Genomic DNA, 27,982 nt, shown 5'->3' with positions numbered 1-27,982 from the left:
AGGTGGAAAATGTGGAAGGAATGTTTAAAAAACTATTTGATTCCAGCTGAATGGCTACGAGAAATGTTTGAAATGTTTGTATGATTTAATAGTTTATTCCCTCTTCCTCTTGAATTGTAGAGAGGGGGCAGGTCGATTTTTAATTTCGATCGATATCTTATCAGATTGCTATTTAGAATATTAGTGTCGTCTGCTTCATTGTCTTTTTTGGAGGGAAACGTCGTTGTAAACATGTGGTACGTCTTCTCGTCAAATCTGGTCGAGGTTATTTATGGAATAGTTTAATACACATTCCATGCTGTTTAGCAGGTAAATTAAACTAATAATTAAAATAGAATGATTATGTGAAGTTAAATAGAAGAGTTAAACTTGTTCCAAATTGTGTGAAATATTAGTTCATGATTAGCATTAATGATGAAAGCCCTCTATCAATGCATGGCAGTTTGTTTAAACTATATTACCTTTTATTTTGTGCAGATGTGAGGCCTGAGCCAGACATTACCACAAGATATACATGTTTCGCTTGTGCTGGACATGTCATCAGCAAGTAATCTCAGTGTCATCCCTTGGGTAATGTTTTTTCGATACTTTTATCAACCTGTTACCTTTTAGATATTTTAGTGATTAATGCCTTTTATTACATGAAAACCTTCAATTCTCCTATTTATTAAAGTACGGTTTACCCATGGTCTCATTATCAACTATTCCCCATGTGAAGTTGATGTTTCTGCCAATCTTTTTCGTAACAAAATTTTTATTTTTCATTTAGATAAACAGCATCCCGTTTGGTTGGAGAAACTACCGATGCTGACCGTGTTACGGATCTCTTCTTCCTCTTTTTTAAATGTCCTCGTGTACGCCCATGCGAGTGTGGGTGTATTCACGATGGCCCCCTTTTTCCTTTTCCTCCTGTTGGTGAATTCAACTTCTCAGCGTGAATCACTTGTGGATACCTGGCTGTGGATTCCCGGACGTTAAGGTAGGACAAATGCAATTTCTATTCTTCCTTCTCTTTGCTATTTGATGGCGTTGATTCTAAATTGTTACGGAGCATAGATCATTCGTGAGCTAGGTAGTTGACTGCAACTGTTTTCTCTTGCCTTTTGTGTTGACTCAGTCAGGGTCCATTCAAATAATTCAATTGTAAAACGACTGCAGATCAGGCCCGGTTTTTCGTACCTCACAACGTTGTCTGTGGGTAGAAACAATCGAATTCATTTGAACTTTACACAATTGAAGCAAAGTGCAACCTAGAAATGTTTGATGACACGCCACACACCGGCACCCGTAACGGGGTTCTGGTTACGGGTGTGTGCATAGAGAAATGTCCCACAAATAGCACTCGGCCATGTTTGTCGGTTTATTTGACTATGAAATTGAAACGTCGTGTCTTTCCTCTTTATTTCTTTTTCAAAAGCGGCATTTTGCCAGACTTATTTGGCCCTACCCAGTCGCTCCAAAATAAAACAATAGCCAATAAACGTAAAACTCTGTTTATTACGTGGTTATATAATATCGGTGGAACGACCACCCGCCGTTTCATTCCAACATTTCAAATCATTTTTCAAATCATTTTATATTCAACGTCTATAGCTGCAGGCGAGATTCAAATGGGAGCAGGTGTGATCAATCATGAGAGCGTACTTGTGTACACGCTGAAGCCGAAAGTGTATGAACTGCTGCGAAAGCGAACCCCCCTTTTTCACCCACGCATTTATTTCCCGAAATGTTGTCTCTCCTGCCCGAACAATTGGCTAATTATCGATATAGATTCCGGCTGTATGAAGCAGCCATCCATCGAGCACTCGACAAAGTCCGTCAAAAAGAGGCGGAAGGCCCCATACACGATCCATTGTCCACACTATGCGGCGGCTGCTGCTGCGGTGGCTGCTGGATGGGAACCTATATTCGTACAGGATATAATAATCTAACCCTTTTTGATATATAGGCACATATTTTGTGCCCGTCACACACGTCCGTCCCCCCCTCCTCACTGCGTAGGTTTCAAGAGGTGAAAATGCCAAGTGAACCGGAGGGAGAGCAAAAGGATTGCGCCGAGTTTTAGTTGCGGTACATTTTCAGTTATGGGTGGGAGTTGGGGGGTGATTGGATTCGATGCGGTCGGGAAAAGAGGGACAAAACCGGTGCGGTCGCAGCACTTTTTCGATATGAATCGACAGCGGCGGTAAAAAGAATCAAACGCGTCTATAGGCGTCCTACTGATGGGGGGGACGGACAGACTCTCTTTTGCGTGGGGTGCGGAAGTGGCAGTCAACGCCGGCACGTGACTCTCGGCCGATCGGCACGCGACTCGGACGCCCGTTTCCGATCGGGCCGGCCGGCGCAAGCGCTAGGGCTTAGCTGCCTCACGGATGGGAGGAAATAGAATTCAGTTGACTGTTCTTATTGCCACCTTGTTCTCTGCCAGCATGCTAGAAATTCGACGTTGATAACTGGAACCGCCTTTTTACATATGCGCCCAATATCCATCAAAGTCACGTCGTAGGCCTTTTTGTACAGCCGTTCCAGCAGAGTCATCCAGCAGTTGCAACTCTTGTACCAAATTTCTTTTTGTATCGCGCCGTAATGGACTTGGTCGATTGTCTTGGCTGTCGTCGCCTTCGTGTTTCAAATGTGACGGTGATGGTTACGGCACGCGTTCAGCCACGGCCATTGAAGCAACACGTGACCAATCGGTTAATTAGATCCCTTTTTTTCCTTCCTAATATGCTGATGTTATTCTTCTTGATAGACTTTGACGTTGTTTATATGTCAGTTCGGTTTGATGGATGGACAGCACACTGTAGACACCACAAAGCATACGTCGTGCGGTCGGAATAGGTTTTGAGGAGGGTAAGTGGAGCTGTTTACCAGAGTCTGTCCGGCGGAGTCCTCGGAGAGATGACGGAAGGATTATTGACAGTCTCTGACCTCCTTGTGACACTTTTTCTTCTTCTATCCACACACATACATAGGCCGGCGACGTCGACACGTCTCATATTCCATACAAACTGTCGCTCTTCTTTTTTTTACTGTCTATTATTGGGGAGTAAATGAATATCTGCAGCTAGCGCCCAGGAGTTGGAAGGAAATATAGACATGGAGGAGCGTGTCACACGATAGTCTGAGAAGGAACGCCGCTCGCTTCTGAGATCCAATTACCTTCCAGCTTCCCCCCAAAATGATTCGATCCCCCTTCTATAGCTGGACGACTAAATATTGACGTTACTGGAGAGTAGAGAGATGAAATACACCCACCCCTTTTGAATATATCGCACTGCAATTATCACTTGACGTGTTGGGGCCCTGCTGGGGCCCATTCGAATGTGCCAAAATAATAAAAATTAAAAAAAAAAAAGGTTTTTTCCTTACCTGATGACCTCCCGTTGTGACCCTTGACCCCCCAATCGTCCAAACTAATGACTCTTTATAGTTCAAAAAAGTAGAAGAGGTCTATCTATATATTTTGTCACTTGTTGTCCATCAACTGCCATTCTTTTCGATAGAGGCTGCTGGGCCGTGCCTTTTATATCCTTTTGGCTTTTGCCATCAAGCTCGACAACTCTTGTGTACATGTACAGTACCCACCAGCCTCTCTCTCTTTTTATAAGCCGGTAGTAGTCCTCATCCAACAAAAGATGATGCACCAATAGGGACAAACCACAAAGAGCAAAAAGCCATCATGTCTGTAGTTATACTACTGCTGTACAGCACAGAGCTCAGAGCTCAGGTCAAATCCTTTTGCTCCATCATTTCCTATTGTCTCTTTTTATTTTATTTTACTAGTTCTTTCCTATTGTGTGAATCCTCTTTCCTATGTACACACTACTACGCTGGAAAAGGGAATCAAAATAAAGAATTGGACCTTTTTGATCGTTTTTTGATGTTCTGCTGCGGAGGTGGAGGAGACTGATGGCGGAACCAGATCCGCTTTCTTTCGATTCTTTTCATTCGCGTGCTGTGTGTGCGATGCCAACTAGTAACCAGCCATATCTGTACTACTACTATGTACTGTGGCCCCCCTTTTATTTTATTTTTTTGAGGTCCCCCATCTGATTTCTTTTTTTCAGGAGGGAAGAAATTCTTTTCTTGACAGCCCCAAAAGAAGAACCTTCTTCTTCTTCTTTTCGCATAGAATGTCGATAACAAAATGTCGATAGTCCATCCGTCAAAAATGTACATATGGAAAGAGAAGGTTTTTGACTGCTGCTAAAGTTATAGGCCTGTGGTTAGTCGCTGGTTGAATTTTTTTTTTGAATTTTTGAATTTGGCGGGGAAGAACATTCGGCGTGATTATTAGCATTTCATCTAAAGGATAATGTAAATCTGTTTCTGTTGGAAACGGGTAGATGCACAGCCCGTTGTTTTATAATACGAGGGTGATACGACCGGATATGCTAATGCGTCGTCCAATGTGTATAGGATCCAAGAAATAAATGGGAAAAAGATGCTGGTCGCATTGTGGTTGGTTGGCAGCCGTCCACCAGCTTTTATCCATATTTATTTGATGAATTTTATACATGAAACATCAAGTCACGCCCATTTCTTTTATTCTTTCTTCAATATAAAAAGGAATAATAATGATTTGATTGATCCGAATTTATCCGGGCGAGTTTAGATTTGGTTGTTCTCAATGCACTGCCATCATGGCACACCACACAACAATCGTGCGCACTTTTTTTTTTTTCGAAAAAATTTATTCAAAAATTAATTTTGAATTTTTTTTTCCGGGGATGGGGGGAATTGGTCGGTGATGGGCTGCTCGGTGCTGGACTGGACGTCAGCGAAAGCCCCCGTCATCCAACAGACAATTTGACATGCAGTTGTCTGATAAGGAAAAAGAAGAAGGAAAAACGAAAAAAAAAAAAGAAAAATAGTGGCGGCGGCCGAGCGCAACCTACGAGGTTGTGTGTGTGTACGACGGGCGGGCGGGCGGGCGGCGGTCAGGCGGCGCTACCCGAACAGAGCACTCGATGGAAGCTTTTTTTTCTTCTTCCTCTTCTTCTTCATTTTACATCAGCAGCAGAGCGGCGAGCTCTATAGTACATTTCCATGGCAACAACACGAACACACACACACACACATAAAAAGAGAGAGAGAGAAAAAGCTATGGGATGACTTTTTTATTCTTATTCCAGCCCCTCCAATTTCTATTTTTCTACTTTTTTTTTTCTTTTTCTTTTTGGTATATATGTACCTTTATACTTCTTATTTCGGCCCATCAGCTGATCTGTCCCTTCCGGCCAGGATTTTGACTTAAAACTCTCCCATCAGCTGTCAAATGTTGAGATGCCCATAGCATTTAGAAGTATAGAGATATAGATATTCCGGTTGGATTGGAGGCTAGAGATGTAGATTTTCTTCTTTTATCAATATTTCTACGCACAGATATAAATTATTTCTTCTAGACTACTCTTGAACTAGGGAGTATATAGACTGTGTACAGCATGTGCTGCTAGTCAAGTCAATCCAATGTACAGGAAAAAAAAGAATTTTTCTTTTCTTTTTGTCTTTAAGAAAAATGTTTTTTCCAAATCACTTTAGAATATTAGATATGGTAAAATTCTGGGTCTGATCTTGTCTGTACACAGCTGATGTTGCTGCGGATTAACTTCCATCATCCGGCAGCAGCAGCAGCCAGCAGCAACTGTCTTCCACCATTGATGTACGTGTATATAGGGAAACTGGACTGATGTTTAGACTGCTGATCGGCTAATCTCTCCTTTCAATGTCCATCTCTTTTTTTCTTCTTCTCCGGTATGTGCATACGGAATTATAGAGGAGGAAATCGAAGAGAGCACGTGTCTCCATCCGTCATATTTTTTTTTAGAAATAGAGTCGACTCTAAATATTGTTGTGTGTATTAATATTATTATTACCCCAACTGACACATGGCGCCTCTATTTCAACTGATTGATCAAAATTTCAAATCATCATAGATTTTTCATCTCTCCAATATTATATAGACCTTCCGACGCACACATTTGTCCATACCAGCCTCTAAAGTAGTTGTAATCTATTTAGGCTAATTATCGAAATAATATTTCAAATGGCAGGTATACAGTATATTCTATTCAATCAAAAAGGGGGGACAAGAGATTAAGAACCGGATTGTCTAAATGTTTGAAGTGATCGGCAGCAGCTCAGAGAGGACGTATGGCTTACGTACTATTAAAAATCTAACATAGATGGAATGTACAGGAGTATCGAATGCGACGTGTGTGTGTAAAGGCAATAGATCATTATACATCAAGGATACGATAAATATTATATCGGATAGATACAAAAGCAAAAGGGAGAGAGATCCGGTTAAGAAAGAGAAAGAGAAAAGAAAAGAAGTTGATCAATAACTAGCACGCCCGCCCCTCGCCATCACAATCGATTATCGATCCCTTTTTTTTTCTCTCGTTGGAATGCTGTTTAATAGTCTATATAGCAGCTAGAGCCTATAGTATAGTAGATATATATATTTTACAGACATTTATTTCTTTTATAAGACTTCGAGTGAAGCCAATGGTGCTGCTGCTGGGACGGCAACCACCACCACCGTATATATACCCCAGCACTTTGATCGATCGATCGATCTGCTCTGCTGCTGCTGCTGTTGCTGTTGTTGTTTTAGTAAATAAAGTCCTTATCTTTTCCTTTTTCTGCTTTTCTTAAACTGTTATTTAGATCAATTGGCCGGCCTTGTGTTTATTATTCTTATTCTTATTATTCTTCACGTCGTAATCCATAAGAATATGGCGGGATATATAGGCCGTCGTGACAATCCCGTCAATCTTTTCCCAGAAATGACATAACAAACATAGCGAGGACGAGTGCTGTATATACGTATATATATAAATCTCGTCAATCAGGAATGATATTAGAGTTGTCTCTTGTTTTTTTTTGTTTGTTTTTTTTTGTATATTGCGTCTTGATTATTCCGGCGCAGTTGTTTAATATGCATTTAAAAAATGCGGTTTTCTACTTTTTCTATCTCGGATGAAATGCCGATGAGCTCTTAAATTCAATTTGATAACGAAATTTGAACTTGGCGCCAAAAAAGAAAAAAAAAGATTAAACCTCCCGCCCCCAAAATTTTGAAATTCCACGTCTTACTCTCCGAATATTATTCTATAGGCTACATACATCCTCAATAACAGGCTCTATACGTGCAGAATCTCGAATCACATGTCTCTGTATAATATTTCCGAAATTGTTCTAACGGCCCGGTGTCAAAACATAACGGAGATATTGATGTTTTTCTATACCATCGCATCAGCCAGCAGGATGTGTATAATATACACACAACTATAGTGACGTCAGCCATCATATAAACATGTTTTTCTTTTCCCCTGTATTTATATTCCAGCCGTCCTGTATATATGTTATTGCATATCTACGCGATTTTCATATAAATATCCTTTTCTTTCTCTATCTCTGTCTCTCTCTCATCTCGTAGAAATTATAATTTAGTCGCGTGTTTTGTTTATACACAAGCATCACGTCTCCTTTCCCCTCCCCCCCTCTACACACATACGCGCATGATGTTGTTCGTCTTTTGTTTTCTCTCTTGGCTGCTCTGTGCTGCTGCTGCTGCTGCTGAGACCGGCGTGTTAAACCGGCCGTTAATCCGGGACCGAGTGGCGCGGTCACGTCGTTTTCTCAAGCTAAATACTGTTTAGACTTTCCTGTATATACAGCAGCAGCAGCTCAGCATAGGCGCCCTGGACAAAGGTTTTTCTCTCTCTCTTCTATACACACACATACAATTCACCGTTTTTGGCTGGGCTATTTTCAAATAAAAAGGACGGAACTGTTGGTGGTGCTAGTGGGTGGTGTGGTGGTGGTGGTGGATGGCTGCTGTGTATTTCTCACCTCTTTTTTCTTTTTATTTTTCCGAACGCTACCGCCGCCGAACCGCCGCCACAGAGCCGGTCCCCCATTGACAGCCGCTCGCTAAACGCTGTTCGACCTTTGACCTTTTTTGGTCCATCTCCCTTCCCACGTACTACCAGTTAGCAGCTCTGTTGATTCTCTTTCTCCACTATCTGCTCTGCTCTGTGTATAAATATCGACTTGTGAGACTGCCCCCCCCCCCAGTCCGACTAATATTAGCCTCTCGAGTTCTTGTTCCGCTTCAACTACTAGATGATATCGTAGGTTGAATAATATAGGCTGTGTGCTATGGACAATCACTTGCACTGTTCCAAACCCCAGCAGAGAAACCAAGCAAGTGCTTATATATACAAGGGAGAGACGGCCGAGATTCAAAGTTTGACATCCACAGCAGCAGCAGCACAGCCCAGCAACATTTCTATACAACTCTGGCAGCACGGAGGTTTTTAGAGAAACTCTGCATGGAGTAAGAGGGGGGGGGGGATTGTGGCTTCTCATCTTATTGAAGACTCTCTCTCTCTCTCCATCATCGTGTGTTGGTGAATGTATAGAAGATGGCGGCTGTCAAAGTGCTGCGCCTATGTCGTAGTAGTAGTGGAGTTTGGCTTGACGTTGTAGACGTTCACATATTTGAGTTGGCCATTTTCGCCCGCCCCAATTTCAGATTTTTTTCGGGCTTGTGTATCGTTGGTGTGACGTATCACATTTTTATATTCCATCGTTTTTAATATTCGAGCTACGAGTTGAGACCAACAAGAGAGATGAGTTGATGTATGCCATGTTGAATTGCTTCGGCTCCTAACTGGCTCCTATTTTTGTATTTTTTTTTTAAATTTTATTTAGAGAAATATACATTTCCCCTTGGCAGCCACACACACACACACACACAAACGGATCGATCGTGTAAAAGAAAAAGAAAAGGAAAAGAATAAAATGCAACAAACACACGAAGAGGGTCGAAAATAAAAGACGCCACCAATGGCAAGTCGCTAGACTGGGCGGGATCGCCCGTCGACTCCTGCCACTCGACCAATGGACGAACGAATTCAAACTCCGCCCATCAGTCCCCGGCGATGGGCGGTGGCGACGAGGTGAGGTTGCGGGAGTTGGGAGAGAGAAGGAGGAGTCTGAAATTTGGTATTCTCATTTTCTCTCCTCTTATTCTTCTCTTTTATTTTCTGATTTTTCTTTTTTCCCTTTTCGTCGTCCCTTTCGGGGGGTTTGGGTTGTAACTTGGGGACTAGGCGCCTGATGGCTGGGCAGTCGCCGCTGGATGTGGCTTCGGTCCGGTTCCTCACGTCACTCTGTCCCCAGTGACATTTCGATTATTTATTCATCGCCGCCACCAGCAGCAGCAGCAGCAACTCGACTGGGCCTTTCAAACCACACGGCGTTTTGACCCGTTCCAACATCCCGTGTGTGTTTTTTTGTTTGTCCGTCGAGAGTGACGTTCGTTTCACCTTCTTCTTCTACTTCCAGAAATTCATTTTCATCTTCATCAGAAAAAAGAAAGAAAATTTTTATTTAGTGTCGGCTGCATCACTCACGCAACGCAAGATTCGTCTGCTCTGCGTTTGACTCTCCTTGGCGCGCTCAACTGTGATTCGTGTATTTTTCCCCCGGTTCGTCGTTCGGGTTTTCTTTTTGGGACAATCGAAAAAGGGGCCAAGCGAAACTTTTGAAAAAGTGTTTTAGGTTTTGGTTTTGATTTCATTTGAACACCGGCCAACGGCGGGAGTTTCGAATCCGTCGGGAAAGTGCGTGAATCGACCCAACTGCACCAGCGACAATCGAACAGTGACCGAGGATTATTGGTGACACACGCGTTGAAATTTCGAGTTGAATTCACTCGCCGATTTAGGCCTATGAATATTTCGCCGATCCAGTGATTTCCCCCCCCCCCCAATCGCCCGGGAAAAAAAATTGGAATTGTGCGTTCGTTTTTTGACGCGAGACAACATCAGTTTCGTGGAGTTTGATCGTTTGACATTGTGCTCCGCTGGTCGAGTGCTGAGAGCGGCCCGAAAATTTCGCCCTCGTTGGTCCTCGTCGAGTCCGAGATGCAGACGGAACAGCAGCCTCTCCTCCGTAAGTGAATTTCCAAACTGGAAATTTTTGATTATTTATTTCTTTCTTTATTTGAATTTCATTGATAAGATGCGCTAGGCTATATAGGGGGAGGGGGGACTCTATTGTTGTTTTTGTTTCCATCAATCATCATTTTTGATTTCATTCGCTCCTGTCATAATTTTTTGAATCGTGGCCGGTGACGCGTGAAAAAGATGCCGCACGAACCGGTGTTGGTCACGGTCAATCATCAGTCCGATATCAGCATTTTCACCGCCATATCGCGGAATTCCCAGATAACATTTAAATTGGATAATATCGTTTTTCCTTTTTTTCTTTTTAGCCCCTTGAGAGGTAATCCCCTTTTCCTAATGGGAATCAATTTGATCTTTTAAAAATTGTGAAATCTCCAGAACGTTTAGACGACGTCGGTGGGCCCGGCCTTTTAAAATTATTCGTCTGTTGAAAAAGTCAAAAAAGAAAAGAAATGCCAAAATACCGAAAACATTTGCGGGTGATTTTAATGCCGTCCCGCCGCCGTCGGCTATGTATCGCCTTCAAACCCAAAAAACTAAAAAAAAAAACTAAAAATAAAATCAATGCTATAAGACTCCGTTGTCGTACTGCTTTACACTAGCAGAAAATAAATCGCTAAACGGTCGTACATAGCGCAATCGCAGAGTTGCGAAATCGTCCACTGTGCGTGGCCTACATTGGCCAAACGTTTGCCTCCCACCCAGCAGCAGCAAGCAGCAGCCCGGTAACAGAATGACACAAGCAAACATGGGGAAAATCTCGACCAAAATCTCCTCAATGTCAAATCGAATGGCCGATTCTGTTTGTCGCAAACTATTCGATTGGAATTGAAATGCTGTAAAACATTGGCGATCCAAGGCAAGGTCTCTCTCTCTCTCTCTCTCATTCCTCAATAGCAGCCGAAAATTGCACGCGACCTTTGCTGTCAATTCAATCGGCCATCACTCTTGAATCGACCCGCTGTTGTTGTTGTTTTTTCCATTGATCAGCAGCAGCAGCAACCGGGGGTCCGCATAGTTTTTTTTTATTTCGTTCGCCAGCCAGCCAGCAGCAGCTCAGCTCTTTTTCGCTTTTGATAAAATTCCCCCCAATTTCTATTTATCTCTTTGTCCAACACATTGCCAATTTATTATTCCACTACACTTTCTATTCGTCCTATTTGTTATTGCGGTCGTTCTTTTCTGACTATTGAGCGAATCTAGCTAGACGTAATCGGGCATAATAACATGGACGACACTGGGCATTTTGTGTTGGTTCCAATTCCTAGTTTTTCATTGGTTCAAAAATTTATAATCCGGTCGCCGATTTTGATTTCGTTTTCAAATTTAGCGCCAGTTTTTTTCTGACCGATTATCCGCGTTTGAATTACCCGGTCAAGTGGCTGCCGCATCGACTGTGTATGTGTATTATATTTATTATATGGTAAATAATCTTCCCCCTCAAAATCATTCTATTGAAATAAGCCGATTGAAAAGCAACCATCCGCATCCAGCGTCCCCCCCCCCTCTTTCTCTCTCCTGTTTGTTACGTTTTCTTTTCGGATTTTTTAAAATTTAATTGACGTGTCTGCCTATGTATCTAATCCTCTCCCGTGTGCAGAGTTGCATGCAAATCTCTTTTTCAACATTTGCCAAGAGAGCTCCGATAGAAAATAAAGTGACCGATCTAAATAGGAAAATATTGACACTGTCCGTCGTGAATGAATTTCGTTTAGGGGGGGAGGATTGCCTTATCTTCCGGCTCGGGTTTCTGGGCATTGGAAATATATGATTGACATAATCTCCCCGAGTTCCCACACGATAAAACAAAATCATCTCCTCACGAAATTTTCAACAACAAATTTTTTTAAAATAATAAAATCGACTTCCTGATACAAGCGACAAAAAAGAAATCTTTTTTTTTTCGGTGGGAAATTTAAAAATTCAAATCGTTGGCGCGCTTAATAGTTGGGTCGTCGGAAAATATTCCGTTTACACAATCCATTAGAGAAAATTAAAAACAGTCAAAAATTCAAGAAAAAAAAAGAAAAAGGTAAAAGATATCATTATGAAGAGACATTAGGCGCGCTGGGGTATACACACACAGGATAGAAGGAAAGACAAAAAGTCAAAGAAAGAAAGAAAAAAAGATTTTTTGTGTATAGAAGAAGAAGAAGAAGAAGAAGAAGAAGAAGAAGAAGAAAAAGAGACGAAAAAGGGAAGAGGAAGAGCGGGCGATGCTTATCACGTCCATAACTTGACAGTGGCGCCTGCGACTGCTGCTGGCCCGTCACCCACCACGGACGACTAAGGTGGTCCGGATCCCCGAAAGAATCTTATGCATGTACCAGAGTTACACATATTAGACTCTCTACGTCTGTGTGCGCTCGGTGTATACCAGCTCCCCCCCCCCCCCCCTGCAGACATGTGTCTTGAAGCCCAGAATAGCCACACCAGTCACGAACGAATGACGCAATTGAAATTCAATCCCCCACCTTTTTTTTTATTTTCAATGTGAATTAAAATTTATGACGCAGGTAAAAGGAAAAAGGTGGAACCAAATCAATTGGATAGTCTTTCTATAGGTGTGTGTGTGGGAACTGTGCATAGGCCCATAGAGTCACACAGCTGGTGACAGCTGTTTAGCCCTGCCCTGATGGGGGGTCGAATGATGAGAGAACAAAAGAGCAGAGAAAAAGGTGCGATAGCCCTCAGGAGGGTTGACAAGGGGGGGCTGGCACTATACCGGCGCGTGCACGGACGGGCATATATATAGCGAAAGTACATCATCAGCAGGAGCCAGGGCCAGGGCCATCAGCAATTAGCCGGAAAAACAAGAGAGGAGAGAGACGAGGGTAAATAAAACCAACCCCCCCCCCCCCCCCCAGCCGATGACAGGGACTATGTCCATCTATTTATCACCCCGCTCCTTTCTTTATTTAAAAAAATATATTTTGGTGTGGGGTTGGTTTTCCCACCTACGAAAAGTTGTTGGGCTCCGATTATTGATGATGTGATTCAGCGCTTTTACTCGCTATAATATTGACGTAGGCCTCTCTCTCTCTTTTCCTTTTGTGTACGTGTCATCAATAATATTTTGTAGGCTCAAATCGTTTGTCCTTAGGAATAATCTGATATATAAACTACGGTACATATAAGTATAGGCCTTCTGGTGAACTCTATCGGACGTGAAATTGATGAACTGCTGGTGGTTCATTCATCACCGAAAAAAATAAAAAGGAGTTGATCAAACACACAATGTGTGGGGGAGATATTATTCTATGGTCCCTCCCACCGGAATTCCATTTTTCACATTTTTGTCCCGGGGGCCTATTTGTGTGTAACTTTGATGATTTTAGATCAAAATTGAGATGAATTCATATAAATGAAATGAAATTTTTAATTTTCGCAGTAGGTGGAGGGCAGCATCACCACCACCTACACCACCATCCGCTGCAGCAGCACCATTCGTCGGTGTCGGCCGTGACTGTGGCCGCTGCCGTGTCCGTCGGTCCCGGTCCCATCGTCCCGTCTTCGGTCCCGGGTCCGGTCCGCACCGTTTCCAGTCACAGCGCAGTCGGAAGCCTGGGCGTCAATAACTCTGCGACGTCCGGCAGCAGTTTGTGCGTGGGCTGCGGGTCGCCGATCCAGGACCAGTACATCCTGCGGGTGGCGCCCGACCTGGAGTGGCACGCCTCCTGCCTCAAGTGCGTCGAGTGCGGCATCTTCCTGGACGAGAACTGCACCTGCTTCGTCCGCGACGGCAAGACCTTCTGCCGCCGGGATTACGTCAGGTAACAAATCAAATAATCAAATAATAAAAAAAACAGCCAATCAAAAGGTTGCCATAGGCCTATAATAAAACATTTCATTCAATTTCGTGACGGGATCATTTAATTTGATTTGATTCGATTGCAATTGGGCCAAAAGGTTGTTTGGTGCCAAGTGCGACAAGTGCGGGCTGGGCTTCAGCCGCTCCGACTTTGTGATGAGGGCCAAGAGCAAGATCTACCACATCGAGTGCTTCCGGTGCGCCCTGTGCCAGCGCCAGTTGGTGCCGGGCGACGAATTTGCCCTGCGTGACGACGGCAACCTCTTCTGCAAGGACGACCACGACCAGACCAACAACAACAACAACAACAGCAGCAATCAGAATAACAACAACAACGGCGGGAATCACCACCACCACGGCCATCATCACCACCACCACCACCATCACCTGGGCAGCGGCGGCGGGCAGAACAGCTCGTCGCTCATGTTGCTGGAGGCCAAGAGCGAGCACCACAATCAGAGCAGCAACAGCAGCAGTGGCACCGTTTCCTTCCTGCCCATCAGCAACAGCAGCGTCAAAAGCCACAGTAAAATTTCAATTCAAAATTATGACGTCACCTTATGGCCTTTAGCGTGCCAATCAAAAGAAGAAGAACTAATCAATCGAATTTTATTATTTGACTTGACAGAATCGAGCAGTGGACGCCATAGCCGAGCCAACAGCAACGACTCCCACTCAGGTAGGACTCGATAAATCTGATTTGCACTAGCTCCTAATTATTATTAAGTATTACTGGTTCAGGGGGGCCAACGCCCGGATCAAGTTATTATATAACGTTACTACACACAGTTATCATTTCAAGGGGGATTCCATCAGATTATATCAAAGGATAAGCGCCTAAGTATATTTCGTTTCCATGGGTAGTAACTGAGCCTCCCCGCCACTCAACCAAACGAGTTATGTTTGGGCTACTAAATAATATTAAACATCCGAGCCACTTGGGATGATTTTCTTCGGGTGTTGTTGTTTGTTTAGTGGATAGAAACTGGTTACCTACCGTTCCCACTCGGGATCCGTATGTATGTCCAGAAATGGGAGGCTGCCGTATTATTGGTTGTAGGACTAGTTGTTAAATGCCTACCGTACAACAACAACAACAACAACAGCCAGTAGTCGTGAATTTCAACTCTCTAGCCAATCGATCTGACGATTTTATTCGAACCCCCCCAAAAATAGCCCATGAACTGAGCACTTTGACGAAATGATGTTTCATTGGGTTTTTTGTTTTCAAATGTTTTCTCTTCTAATATTCCACTGCTGCTGGGGAGAGAAACTGTGGACGAGTTTGAACTTTGTTATGTGTGTACACAGTTTGAAAATCCCGCGAGAGTTTAGACTTTCTGCCGGTCCTTCTCTCTCTATATTATATAAACTAGACGAATATATCTAGAGAGAGTCGAGTATAAATATATATATAAAAGAAGAGTTGATGGACTATAATACAGTAGAGAAAACGAGGGGAGTTGCCGACTATATTAGGGTAGGAAAAGTCTAAAGAAAAAAAAAGGAAAACACAAAAATTTATTTATTTTTTTTTTTCAAGACTTTTTCTGAAGAGACTTTTTCTTTTTTCTTCTTCTTCTCTATATATACGTATGGGGTGGGGGATGAGAGAAGGGGGGAGAAGAAGAAGAAGCTTCTTCTATATAGCTTATATGTGCTGTGAGCTAATCTAGCTAAAAGCTTTGAAACTGCTCTGCGAGCAGCGGCTCGCGCCGGCGCCGGAGCATCGCGCACAAGTTCACTTTTTCTTCTTTTTCTATTATTTAGATTCTTTTTTTTTTCTTCTTTCCTTATAGATTCCACTTGGCCTTTCTTTTCCTTCCTTTTCCTTGTGTCGTTTGAGTCATTGCACCCCTCCCCTCCCCCCTTTTCTTTTTTTTTGGCTATATTTATATGTAACGGATAAATGTTGATGATTCCAGCCCCGTATTATTCATTCGGATGCGATGGGGAAAAATAATAATGGGTGGGGGGTTGTAGTTTGTCCGGAAGTGTCGATATTATGCAGACAAGCCTTTGATATTATTGCAGAAATGTATCGTAGGAAGACGACACCCTTTCGATGACAAATCATTTCGTGAGCTATTTTTGGATGATATTCATTACAAGTTTTTCGAATTTGGTGCTGATGGCAGTTTAAGACAGTAAAGATTAGTGTCGTCTGCTTTTGTTTGGTTCATAAAATGTGAGACCAAGATTACAAGATAAGGGAAGCGAAACGGAATGATGAAATTCGATCAAATTTAGCTGCAAGTAAAAATTCAATTTCAAATAATCAATGTATTGATAAAGTTTTTTTTTCAAGGTTTAAAATTAATCTGGAAAGTAATTTTGTTGATAATACGAAAAACATTTTGGTACAAACACAAAATGTCCTAGCTCTGCTCTTTGCTTTTAGAAAACAAAGTTGAAACATTTTGAAATTAGAATTCATTTGATAATTTAAGTTGCAAAAGAAACATGTAAGTTGTCTGTCAGAAAATCATTCCAGTGTTCCTGCAGAAAAATCACTAGTTTATTTGGAAAACAATCATGTTGATGTTGGAAAACATAGCAAACATAACATTTGAAGATTTTTCTGCAGGTTTGCTTGAACTGTTTGATGCTGCAGTATTAACTCAAATAGTTAATTCAAGTCAACAGGATATCATTGTTTGCAATGTTAAACATTTTGATCCTCTTGGAGGAACAACACTTGAAATGATTTTTCAACAAACAACCAATTTAGATTTTCAGAATAATGTTTGAATTCACAAATGTTTAAACTTTCATCTCTGATAGCATAGTGCAACTAGAAAATTTGATGATTAAGAAAAATAATTGAAATGAAATCATTTCGTGAGCTCTATATCGATTCCTTTATGCATAACATCCATCAAGAGTTTTCGTATTTTGCGATGATGGCACTTTCTAGTCTGAAGATTTCGTTCGCCATCATCCAACCGTTGTTCAATTCTGTACCAGCCTGCAGAGAGAGAGCGCAATTTTTGAGGTTCCCATCATCATCGACTATTGTGCAAAAGGCATGAGATTATCAGATTGAAATCTCCCAGCCGAAGAATGTGTGCTGCGCGGAAGCGTTTTCGTTTGTGTTGGCCAATAAGGCAATTGGACGACTTTTGATTGACAGTCGAGGGAAACTGGATCGATTGATAGGCCCTTGTGCAAATCGTGCGCGCTCAGCTGAGCTGAGCCACCCATTTTTCTTTGTTGCTCAAACCTGTACATCATTGTCTCTCCTTGTGAATCTGATTGCGTTCAGTTTTTTTCAAGGCCAAACGCGCGCAGATGTCGTGAGCGTTCTGCACTTCCCTTATCGATTCACGAAAAGAAACACGAAGGCGAAATATTGACTTTCATCCATCGTGATTTTCGTTCTTTTTTCTCTACTGTCTACTCGTAATAATTCATCAGCCATTTTAAGGTGGGGGTGGGGTGTCTTTTTTTCTTTTCCCGACCTTGGATATCTCAAATTCCTCGAATCGTAATTCGCCACCACGACCCCGAAAAAATTTGCCAATTCAGTTGGCCAGTTGGCCAAAAAAAAAAGTCCCTGGATAGTCATTAATTGATATCCAGGAATTGAATCCAGGCGCGGCTTTTTCTTCTTCTCCAGTTATCATCATCCGAAGAAAAGACAACACCGCCTTTCGTTAATTCTCCCGAATAAAACAAACAATCTGCCCAATCGAACATCTTTTTAAAAAAAGGCGCCATCTTTATAATATAAGAAATAAAAAGATTAGAGAGGACTGTGTGTTGGCGGCGGCGGCGGTGGTGGTGGTTATCAAGAGATCGCGATGCTGTGAGCCAAAAGTTAATTCAATCAAAGTGTTTGAGCCCCCCCCCTCTTCTTTTCGGATATCATCACCACAAATGAGGGAAGACACTCAGCTCTAATACTCGTCGTCTATATCACAAGCCCCCGAAACTCTTGTCTATATCGACTCTCGTCTACACGTAGGCCTCCCTCACCCACACACACTGGGGAATATGATAATATGGTAGCCATAAACACGCTGGGCTGGCACTGGGTTTTCCTCCTAGCTCCTATACAACATGACACATATCGGAAGGGAGGAGAGCGAGGAGGGTTGTGTGCCTCCCTATATTTTTTGATGGAGCCTGTGTCTGTCCGTCGGGAGAACTTTGGCGTGTCGTCCGACCATTAGTTGTGTGTATGTTGCGGGTTGGTTGTGTGTGTGTGTGCTGTTCCCCCCTCTCTCTCTGGCCGTTTTTTTTTTGTGTGGGCCTACTGGGAGTTATCTCTTGGCCGGTGGTTGAGAGCCGAACGTATCGACGGTCCGAGCGTCTAATAATACTGGCGACCTAATAAAGAATTATTAGATACAACAAGCAGACCAAATACGCGTAGTAGGAGATATGATATCAACTCTGATGTGTTTGTTGTCGGTGTGCTGCACTGGAAGTCAGCGGGGAGTCATAGGAGGGGCGCGGGGTTGAATAGGAAATGAAGACATTAGTCAGCTGTTGGATAGGATCGTGAGCGAGTCACGCCAACTTGTAGGCTTATGTATTCTATTTACCCCCTTTCATAATATCCTATATAACTCCCCTCTGTGTGTGTGTGTCTATAACTCGGCCGATATGCAAACAGTTTTCCCCCCTCTGAAAAAACACGAATTGAGCGGCGGCCGGTGAATTTTGATAGGGCCGGCCCCGACAAAATGGACTGGAACATGATGTGTGTGTGTGTGGCCGGCTGGCCGACTCCATTTCAAATATTGGGCGAGCGTCAATATGTTGACAAAAGGATCTCCAGTGACAGTCGGTCTCACCGCCGCACAATATAAAAATATCTTTAGCCCAAACTAAATACAAAAACGATATTGATTTAGGATTTATTTGAATAACAATTTTGAATTTTTTTCTTTTTTTTCTTTTGAAATTTCCAGATAGTTCCGACACTTGCATCACGACGTCGACGCGGAAGGAGAGCGGCGAGCGGTCGCGGGGGGCGGGCAACAGCAAAGGCGGAATGGGCGGCGTCGGCGGGTCGGGCGGCGTCTCTGGCGGCGGCGGCGGCGGCGGGTCGGACGGCAAGCCGACGCGAGTCCGCACGGTATTGAACGAGAAGCAGCTGCACACGCTGCGCACCTGCTACGCGGCCAATCCCCGTCCCGACGCCCTGATGAAGGAGCAGCTGGTGGAGATGACGGGCCTGTCGCCGCGGGTGATCCGCGTCTGGTTCCAGAACAAGCGCTGCAAGGACAAGAAGAAGGCCATCCTGATGAAGCAGATCCAGCAGCAAGAGAAGGTAGGCCATCCTCATCATCCTACTCACCATCCTCACCATCCTACTCACCTCGACCACTACACGACCACCACCACCACCACGGCCTCCTCGACGGGCAATTGCAACACCTACTACCACATACGGGCGATGATGGAACAGTCCCAGTCGCAGCACGCTTCCGTTCATGTCCATCATCATCCGCACGACTGCGACTCGGAGGATCAAATCGAAGTGAGGAATCCCATGGTCGCATCGCCATTTTACTCGCCAGATCCTTTCGCCTTGAGATGAAATTTCCTTTTTCTTTTTTTGAAATTGAATTCCTACTTTGAATCAATCGGATGAAATAACAACAACATCCGGGTCGGGGGGGGGGGTTGCAGACTAGACGTGAAAAATATCATTTAGGAATGGGGAAAATTCTAAAATAAAAATAAAAAGCACCTGAGGATTTTTTTGGCCGGAGCCGGGCCGACTGTGGGGGGAAGGTTTTTGGTCGAATCGATAAAAACTCATCGCCTAAATGGACTCGTCTCTCTTTCTCCCCTTTTTCTCTATTTATCCGAGACTTTTCCCTTCGGCGAATGCACCGCAATCACCGTAATGGATTTATACAATAGCGATCCTCCTCCTCCTCCCCACCCTCCCGATCCTTTCGCCTTGCATATCAAAACGGGGAAAACAACAATAACAGCACTCGGTTCGTCTGTGTGTGTGGAGTTTGGCCTTTTTCTACCCAGTCGCTCCTTCAGAAAACTATCCATCTATAAACAGCCCCCCACCCCTCCACGTAATATTCCACCGCTGGACTGTGATGATGATCGTTTTGTCTGCTGTGTCGACGTGTTTTTGACTAAAAAGAAACGCCGACCAGCAGCAGCAGCAGCCAACTGCCCGACGATTTTGATGCTTGGCCGCTCCCTCTATATCTCCCACTACTGTGTTTGTCTCTGTCTGTTTTGTCTGTCGTTCCATTACCCCCTTCCTTCCTTCCTCCCTCCCTCCCCTTTGCACGACTCATCAAAGCAAAACTTTCCGACTTTTTTAATTTTATTTTTTCCCTTTTTTCACGCACAAACAGCGAAACTTTTAAAAATAAATAAATAACTGTACATTTTCATTCTTTTTCAAGCGCACAAGACTTTACACCAGTAAATTGAAATTTTCTTTTTTCAATGACCTTCCAATTTTTTAAAAAAATTTTCAAATGATTTTATAATAATTATTATTATCTATTTTTGTCCGTCTCAAACGTAAATAAAGAAGTTTTGTTTTTACATTTGATTTTGAGTTAATTTGGAAAATGACAAATTTAATTCTAATTATCTTTGTCCTTTTTTTCTCTCTCTCTTTTTTCTTTTTCCCTTTTTTCGGGTGGTTAAACCAACGAAAAATTGAATTACAAACGAAACAAATTTTATAAAACAAAAAGGACGGAAGGAAGCTGGGCTTTGGTTCGATGCAAGGCATCCCGCTGATCGCGTCCAGTCCAGTCAGGCACGGCGAGTCGTCGCCCAGCGGAGGCAGCGGCGTCGGTGGTGGCGTCGGCGGCGGTGGAGGAGGCGGAGGCAACGGAGGAGGCGGAGGTGGCGGCGGGATCAATCCGGTGGAAGTGCACGCCTTCGCCCCGCCCTGGAAGGCCCTGGCCGAGTTCGCCTTGCACAACGATCTGGAGCGCATCGATCCGTCCGCACCGCATTTCCAGCAGCTCATCAATCAGGTAAGAAACAAAATCCAAAAAAAAACCCAAAAGATTTTAGACTCTATGCCATCGAAACAAATGAACGGGTTGAATGACCACATACATCCGCCGCCCAGTCATCTCTGGCTGGCCGTAATTTTAATTGTTTTACACACACACACACACACACGCAACCGGACAGGAGACGGGCGTGTTGGAAATGTTTTTGTTTTCCCGTCAGACCTTGAAAAAAAACTTTTGAAATTTGAGATTTATGGCAGGATGTCGCCAAAAATAATTGGATTGTCGTCGTTGTCGTCTCCTGCGGAATTCTTTTTTTCTTCTTCCCCGGTCTGATTGACTTGTCTCAAGTCCCAACAACAACAACAACTACAACACGCGCTGGGTTTTTATTACGTTGTAGACGGGCAACGAGGTTCACATTGGCCGCCCCTCTACAATCATTTGATTGCTCCCCCCCTCTGCTCGTCGTCTATTTAGAGGCCGTAAAAGAATATCGGCCGCAATTAGCGGACCCGTCCTAAGCGGGACCCCTCGCTCATGTGTGTGTGTGCACACGCACACGCCAGCAATTGTCTAATAATAATCCGCACCAAAATGGAGAAAAAACAAAATTCAGAAAAGAAACGACCACAAATTTCGTCAAACAAGATTTGTTTGTTAGTTTTTGTTTAGTTTTATTTTGGTTGGTCTTTTGTGTGTGTACATAGGGGATGGCGACCGGTTTGATTCAATTATTTGACGGGAAAAAAAAAAGACAAAATAGCGTCTAGAGTTTCACGATTGAGAAGAAAACCGGCTGAATCCCGCGTATACCGTGTGTATGTGTGTAGATGTGTGTGTGTGTGTACAATCATGAATCAAATGATTAGACTTTGAGGAATGATAAAGGGGTCCGCGAGCATAAGGGTCCGCGTGTGTGTATCCCTTGTGTGTGTTGTACCTGATTGATTGGCATCGATCGCGCCATTCCTTTTTTTTTTCCCGACCTTCTCGGAGCTAAGAAGAAGAAGAAGATGAAAAATGCGTTTTCCTTTTCTTTTCTTTTATAACATCTATTACGAGATGACCAAATAGTTTTGACTGGGCGCTGGCGCCGTTCATTCCGGTATCCCGAACGTTTTTTTCTTTTGTTTTTTACCTTTTTGACGCGACGACGGGACGACCGCGTCGGTCTACTGGGCCCGCGGCGCTCGACCGGACGAATTCCGCGTCTCACCGATCAAATCAAGTTTTTTTTTTTATTATTATTATTTTCTTATTTTTATTTGGGGGGGGGGGGGATTTGGAAATTTGGTTTATTTTATTTTTTCGAATGGAAAAAAAAAATAAAGAATTTCACCCGTCTCAGTTAAGAGACAGAAACCGCAACAACGACAACGAAAACAAGGAATTTCGGGTCCGGGTCCTATTTTTATTTCCGTCGGTTGTAATAAAACAATTCGTCCATTTCCCGTCGTCAATCGTAAAAAAAAAGAAGAAAAAAAAAGTTTTGTTGTTGTTTTTTTTCGTCTATTGATTGGGATCGCCATGGACTTTGTGAGTTAGAAAGTGGCGATAATCGATTTATTGTACGCATAGAAAATGAACCAAAAAAGAGTCAATGATTGTAAAGAGAGAGAAAGAGAGAAAATGATGATTGGTATGTATAGGCCAGTTCAGTAGGAAGAAGAAGGAGACACCTTGATGAATTGATGAGCTGTTGGACTTGCCCCCCGCACACACACACACACACACAAAAGAATGATGGAACCAAAAGTTTCTTATTCATTTGTGTATGTTTTTTTTTCTTTCTTTCTTTCCTCCCCAAAACAAAAGAGAATTTAAACAAAATCTTTTTTTGAAAAAGAATTTGGGGACTTTTTATTTTTTAAAACAAAAAGACCAAAAAAAGGAACTTGGGCGCCTGACTGACCAGACCGGACCGGAGAGACGAGACCTGTCGACACACACACACACAAGACTGTCGTGTGTGTCGTCGCCACATCTGAGCCAAGCTGCGAGATGATGTGTGTCGTCGTCGTCCTCCTCAGACTCTTTTGGTTGGCGCTATAATAGCTCCTCCTCTACAGGCCCCTTTTGGGTTGGAAAAATCCAATAGTTAAATAACCGACATCACTCAAAAAAGATTCCGTTTCATAACGTACCGGTACGCGCCGTGACCTGCCCCCCGATAGACCGATAGACTTTTTTACGATGCGAGTGTACTTGCGAGTGTACCCAGTCAACTGGCAGCCAGTTGGAGGTCAGCCTCAGTTGTAAACGAACCAACAACAACAACAACTATTGGGTTTATAAACTAACTCCGCACGGCACATCTTCTAAACGACAGTCGACAGATCTTTTTCTTTCCTTCTTTCTTTCTTTCTGTCTGTCCTGTTGTTTGCCGGCCGTTCGTGCGTTGTTAGTCGCTGGCGCTTATAGCCACCGACTGGATGCATTCGGAGACTGATGGGATTGTAAAACAAAATAAAAAGAAGAAGAAGAAGAGGAGGCAACAGCAACAACAACAACAACTCCACTGTAAAGAGAGTTGACCTCCCAGAAGCATCCGAGCGTCAGCCAAGCGGTAACCGGCAGCAGCAGCCATCCTCCCGTGTTTCTTTGGCGACTTTTCTTATAAATTTTCTTTCTCTCTCTCTCTGTGTGTGTGTGTCAATCTGGAAAAACGATTCTGGTATTGTACTTTTTTCTATTCTTCTTTCTGTGGCAGAGCTGAAAATGATTCGTTGTGGGGGTACGTTGGGTCCGTATACCATCCATACTAGTCGCTATTTATGCAAATGTGGACACATTTTCCTCCTGCCGGATTGAATGGAAAAAAAGAGAATGTGTAGCAAGCTCACTCAAGAGCACTATCGCCTCGAGCTTCTTATTGACGTCAATCAGACGAGGGGAGCGCGGGCCATTCAAAAAAAGTGACATTTTCCGCCAATAAAGAATGCGATTGCACGGGGAAAAAATCGTGATTCGATTCGAATATTCGATCCGCATTTATTGCCCTTTTTTTATTCGAATAGAATTCATTTCTCCTGCTTTACAAATGTTTAATTTGACGAGTGTAGGATGTTGTGGTCTTCGTCTTCGTGCCCGCACGTATATACTCGCTGACTCTCGTTCGCTACTAAATAACATTCCATCCATTTTTACGATTTCCCATTTCTTTGACATCGTCCCCCATTTTAGACGATACGACTCTTATTCATTTCGTTTTGATCCCGATGAAACCTCCCTCAATTTGTCGTTATAAAATGGCAAAAGAAAATTAATTTTTATAGCGGGAAAAGGCCAACATTTCAAAAAATGTCCAGACCAAAAAAACACGCTAAAAAATGTGAATAATTTTCATTAAAAAACAAAACAAAAGCAGAGGGAGAGAATGTGTTTATGTTTCTTCACGAGGAAAAAAAAGAAGAAGAAGAAGAATCAACAACGACGATAAAGGAAAGACAAAAAAGAAAAGATAAATAAAAAAGAAAGAAGAAGAAGACTCCGAGACCAGGCGACTGGCGACAGTTGGGCGCGACGACTTATATACCTACGACCACCTCTTTCTTACCTTCTTCTTCTTTTACCTCTCCATCCATCCCCACCGCTGCCACCGCCACCACTTCCTCTAAAAGGAGACAAACTTTTTCATCTTTTGCCTTTTTTTTTCTCTAGTCTCTAGTCTCTTTCTTATTCTGTCTGTCTCTGCTCTGTGTGTGTTTTGTGTTTTGTTTTCTTTCGTCTCCTTCGATGGGTTTGACCAAGAATTTTCTTTTTCTTTTTTTCTTTTTTTATATTGTTGACCTATCGGCGGTTTTTTTTTTTCACTATAATAAAGTCCGGATCGTTTGATCGCGCCCCTTCATCATAGAATGATGAACAGGACCGATGAACTTATAGATCGGTGGGGGGAAGACTTGCGAGTCAATCATCAACCGAATCCCCCAGACCTGGAAATATTTATTCCTTCCTCTTTTTTTTTTACTGTCGCTGGAATTTTTGTGGAACCTTATTTTGTTTTCATGAAATAATTTTAGCGTCTTAATCGGTCAATTAAATGATTTGAAAAATTGGAACTTGGCGACGCAATATGGGCGTCGTCGACGTCGTCCCTTTATCAAAACAAATTTTGATTCTTTTTTTCCCTTTTTGATCACGTGGTTCAAAAACCATTTATGCGGAAATTAGCGGCCGCCGCTTATGTTCTTAGTCTCAACTTTTCCCCGGAGAAGAGAAATTATGTATCTATATTTTTGTTTAATCCGCCTTCTTGGAATCTGAGCAAAAGGGAAAAAAAAAGAAAATAGTCGACAGTAGGGAATGAAAGAAAACACACACACACATAGAGTCAAGGGACAGAAGCAGAAGAGAGAAGAAGAAGAAGACGGAGCCGGGAAGATTCTTATCGGATGGAGACCGAGGGAGGAAAAAAGGGCCAAGTCTTCAGGGGCCCCGGCTGCGGCGGTGGCGGCGGCGGCGGCGGCCTGACGGGGGCCCCAAAGTCGCACTTTAATCGGACACGATCAAGGCAATTACAGGGCCGGCAACATGGCGGCGGTCCCGTCTTTTTTTTTTCTTTATTCTTTTCTATATCTCTCCCTCTATAACTTCTCCGTAAAAGAAATATTTATTTTGAAAGAAAAGAAATATTCTTCAACCAAAAGTGTTGGGGCCATGCTGTTTTATTTTTCAATTTTCTTATTTTTTTTTTTTCCTCGTCGACTGTCTGGCGACTCTTTTTTTTTAAATTAAATTTTATTTTTATTTTTTTCAATTCTTTTTCGTTTGGGGGCCTTTTTGTTTTATTATTATTATTATTATTTTCGCTGCTGTTTCTGCTGCTGAACTTTTTTTCTTCTTCTTCTTGTTCTTATCTGTTATTTTATTTTATTTTTTTACTTTTTGTTAGTTGTTTTCCAGTTCCAAAAGTTTTGTTATTCTTATAGCCCCGTCCGGCCCTTGTCGAGTGACGTCATGCGCGTCATTCGATTCCCACGCATGCGAGAGAGAGACACAGAACGGCCTATAATAGTTACGCAGGATCTGACCGATGGTCCAATCCTCTTTCAACATTTTTCCAAGAGCCAGTTGTAGTTTAGTTTAATTGACTGGACAAGAAATGGATCGATTTTGTTGAAGGATAAAAAAAATATATATTTCTTAAATTAAAAAGGGCGTTGGCATTTAGCTAGAGTTGCTTCCGGTGAACAAGTTAAAGAAAAAAAAAAGGGCTTGGCCTACGCTATAAAATAAAATAAGAAATAAGGGCCATGGCCGCCGTGGTGCTGGCCGTACACTTATAGCTGGAAACGGGCGCCCCCGTCTATTTCTTCTTTTTTTCTTCTTCTTTTACTGCCGCCTCAATTGTTTATGATGTGATGCAAAGGCAGCCGATTGGCTGGTTGGGTTGCGCGGCCGTATATCAACTTTCCCATTCCGGAGGGAAAACGACCGCCCATCGCCGAACCCGCGACGACAATAACAAACAACAAAAACGTGTGGATAAGGGAAGAAGAGGACGAAGAAGAAGAATATCTGGGAAGGAGGTATACACACAAGGAAGGCAGGAAAGACATCACTGTGGCGCCAATCCAAAAAGCTCTCGTCGCCCGGTGATGTAAGAAAAGTCGCCCCGTGTATTTAGAGTCGAGTGAAGTAGATCCGTCATTCCATCCGTGACTTTGCGGTTTCAATCCATCATCAGGTGACAGCCTTCCAAATAAGTCCTCCCCTTCTCTTCTCTTTTGATAGAAAACCACGACCGAGAGCTCCTACTAAGTAGTTGAACAAGAAACATTTTTCTCAAATAAAATCAAATCGATCCGGATTATTTCGAAAATTTCTTGATCAAAATTTTTTGAATTATTATTATTATTATTATTATTATTATTATTATTATTATTATTTTTTTTTTTTAATTAGATGCACGGCTACGATATTCACGGTCCACCTGATCACCTGTCGCATCACCACCACCATCACCACCACCCGCTGCAGCATCACCAACAGCACGGCCATCATCACATGGGCGGCGGCGGCGGTGGAGGAGGTCCCATGGAAATGGGCACCCTGGTGGGCGGAATCCACCACGGCGGAGGCATTCCGCACCACATCGGAGTCGGCCCGCTGCAGCATCCGCACCAACAGCAGCAGCAGCACGATCCGTCGGACGCATTCGTCCAGTTTCTCGACTCGGATGAGGACAGCATGCAGCACGACGGTCACAGTCCGTGAACCGGAAAATCAATCTCCCACAACTTGTGTGTGTAAATTAGACAATAACGCAGCCAAATTGAATTCAATTTACTATTCTGCGGTGAAAGAAGAAGGAAAAAAAAAAAAGAAAATTGCGGATGGTTATTTCAATCTCTCACTTTCCGGTGGCGCTCCTGTTTTCTTGATTATATGCACAACCGGAATTCCCAGAATATTATTTATTTATGATCGAAAAAAGAAAAAAGTTCAAACAAAAATTTCGAAAACAAAAACAAATTTTTTGTTTTAAATTAAAGTATACATGAACTCTACTGTTTAATTGTCGCCGGTTCGAATAACCAGTGCGGGATATTGTCGACAAACGATTTTGTTAATGTGTGAAACAAAAAAAATTTAAAGAAATTAACAACAAAAAAAATAATAATATTAGAAAGAAAACCAGATGGGAATAATTTTTTGTTTGATATTTTGCGTGCCGTGTGCGTCCAGTGTTTCCAAGTCTGTGTGTTTGTTATCGGTTGTTTTTATTTTTTTGGAAAACATTTTTTGAATGAGCTCTAAACATAAAAAAGGAAAAAAAATACCCTGATTGATTGTGATTGTTGCTGTCCATTGATACATAACTCTGCGTCCTACTACCATTACTACAGACCCGTGTGTGCGTGTTGGTTTTTATTCCCCATTTCCCTCCCCTTTAAACTAAATGATATACAAGCGTGTCTTTGTTGATTGAAAGGAAATTACACACAAATCAATAAATGGCAAAAGGAATTTTCAGCGGATGAATTCTTTTATTTTCTTTGACTCATTCCCTGAATATATTCGATCTGTAAGTATCGGTCTAAAAATAAAATGGACGTATAGAACATGGGATCGGTTTTGGTTTCAAATGGGATCGGTACGAGGCCGCCATTTTATATTTGTTACTGACGTAATGAAAAGGAGTTCTCCGTCGAGTTATAACGTTACATTATTAATGAATCGACGAACTTGCAATTATTGCTTGTAAAAAAACAAGC

General features: G+C 42.7%; 1 protein-coding gene across 3 annotated transcripts; it reads left to right on the top strand.

Annotated features, from left to right (window-relative positions):
• Positions 1-234: 234 nt before the first annotated feature.
• Positions 235-27,745, top strand: LOC124195810 (LIM/homeobox protein lim-7-like). Of its 3 annotated transcripts, XM_046590403.1 has the most exons (11): positions 235-309; positions 478-570; positions 770-979; positions 8,728-9,021; positions 9,129-9,972; positions 13,378-13,759; positions 13,896-14,323; positions 14,426-14,476; positions 18,717-19,078; positions 20,490-20,777; positions 26,670-27,745. In XM_046590403.1, the coding sequence occupies exons 5-11, from the start codon at positions 9,945-9,947 to the stop codon at positions 26,979-26,981; spliced, it is 1,851 nt and encodes a 616-aa protein (XP_046446359.1). In that variant the 5' UTR covers positions 235-309; positions 478-570; positions 770-979; positions 8,728-9,021; positions 9,129-9,944; the 3' UTR covers positions 26,982-27,745. The 3 variants fall into 3 exon arrangements, with proteins under 3 accessions (XP_046446359.1, XP_046446360.1, XP_046446361.1); XM_046590404.1 differs by lacking the exons at positions 235-309; positions 478-570 and having other exon boundaries at positions 818-979; positions 8,728-8,975; XM_046590405.1 differs by lacking the exons at positions 235-309; positions 478-570; positions 770-979; positions 8,728-9,021 and having other exon boundaries at positions 9,082-9,972.
• Positions 27,746-27,982: the final 237 nt, after the last annotated feature.

The sequence above is a fragment of the Daphnia pulex genome, chromosome 6, assembly GCF_021134715.1.
Source record: "Daphnia pulex isolate KAP4 chromosome 6, ASM2113471v1".
In the NCBI taxonomy this organism is placed as follows: domain Eukaryota; kingdom Metazoa; phylum Arthropoda; class Branchiopoda; order Diplostraca; family Daphniidae; genus Daphnia; species Daphnia pulex.
Note: the sequence above shows the minus strand (reverse complement) of the source record. Positions and strands in the feature narration are given on the sequence as shown.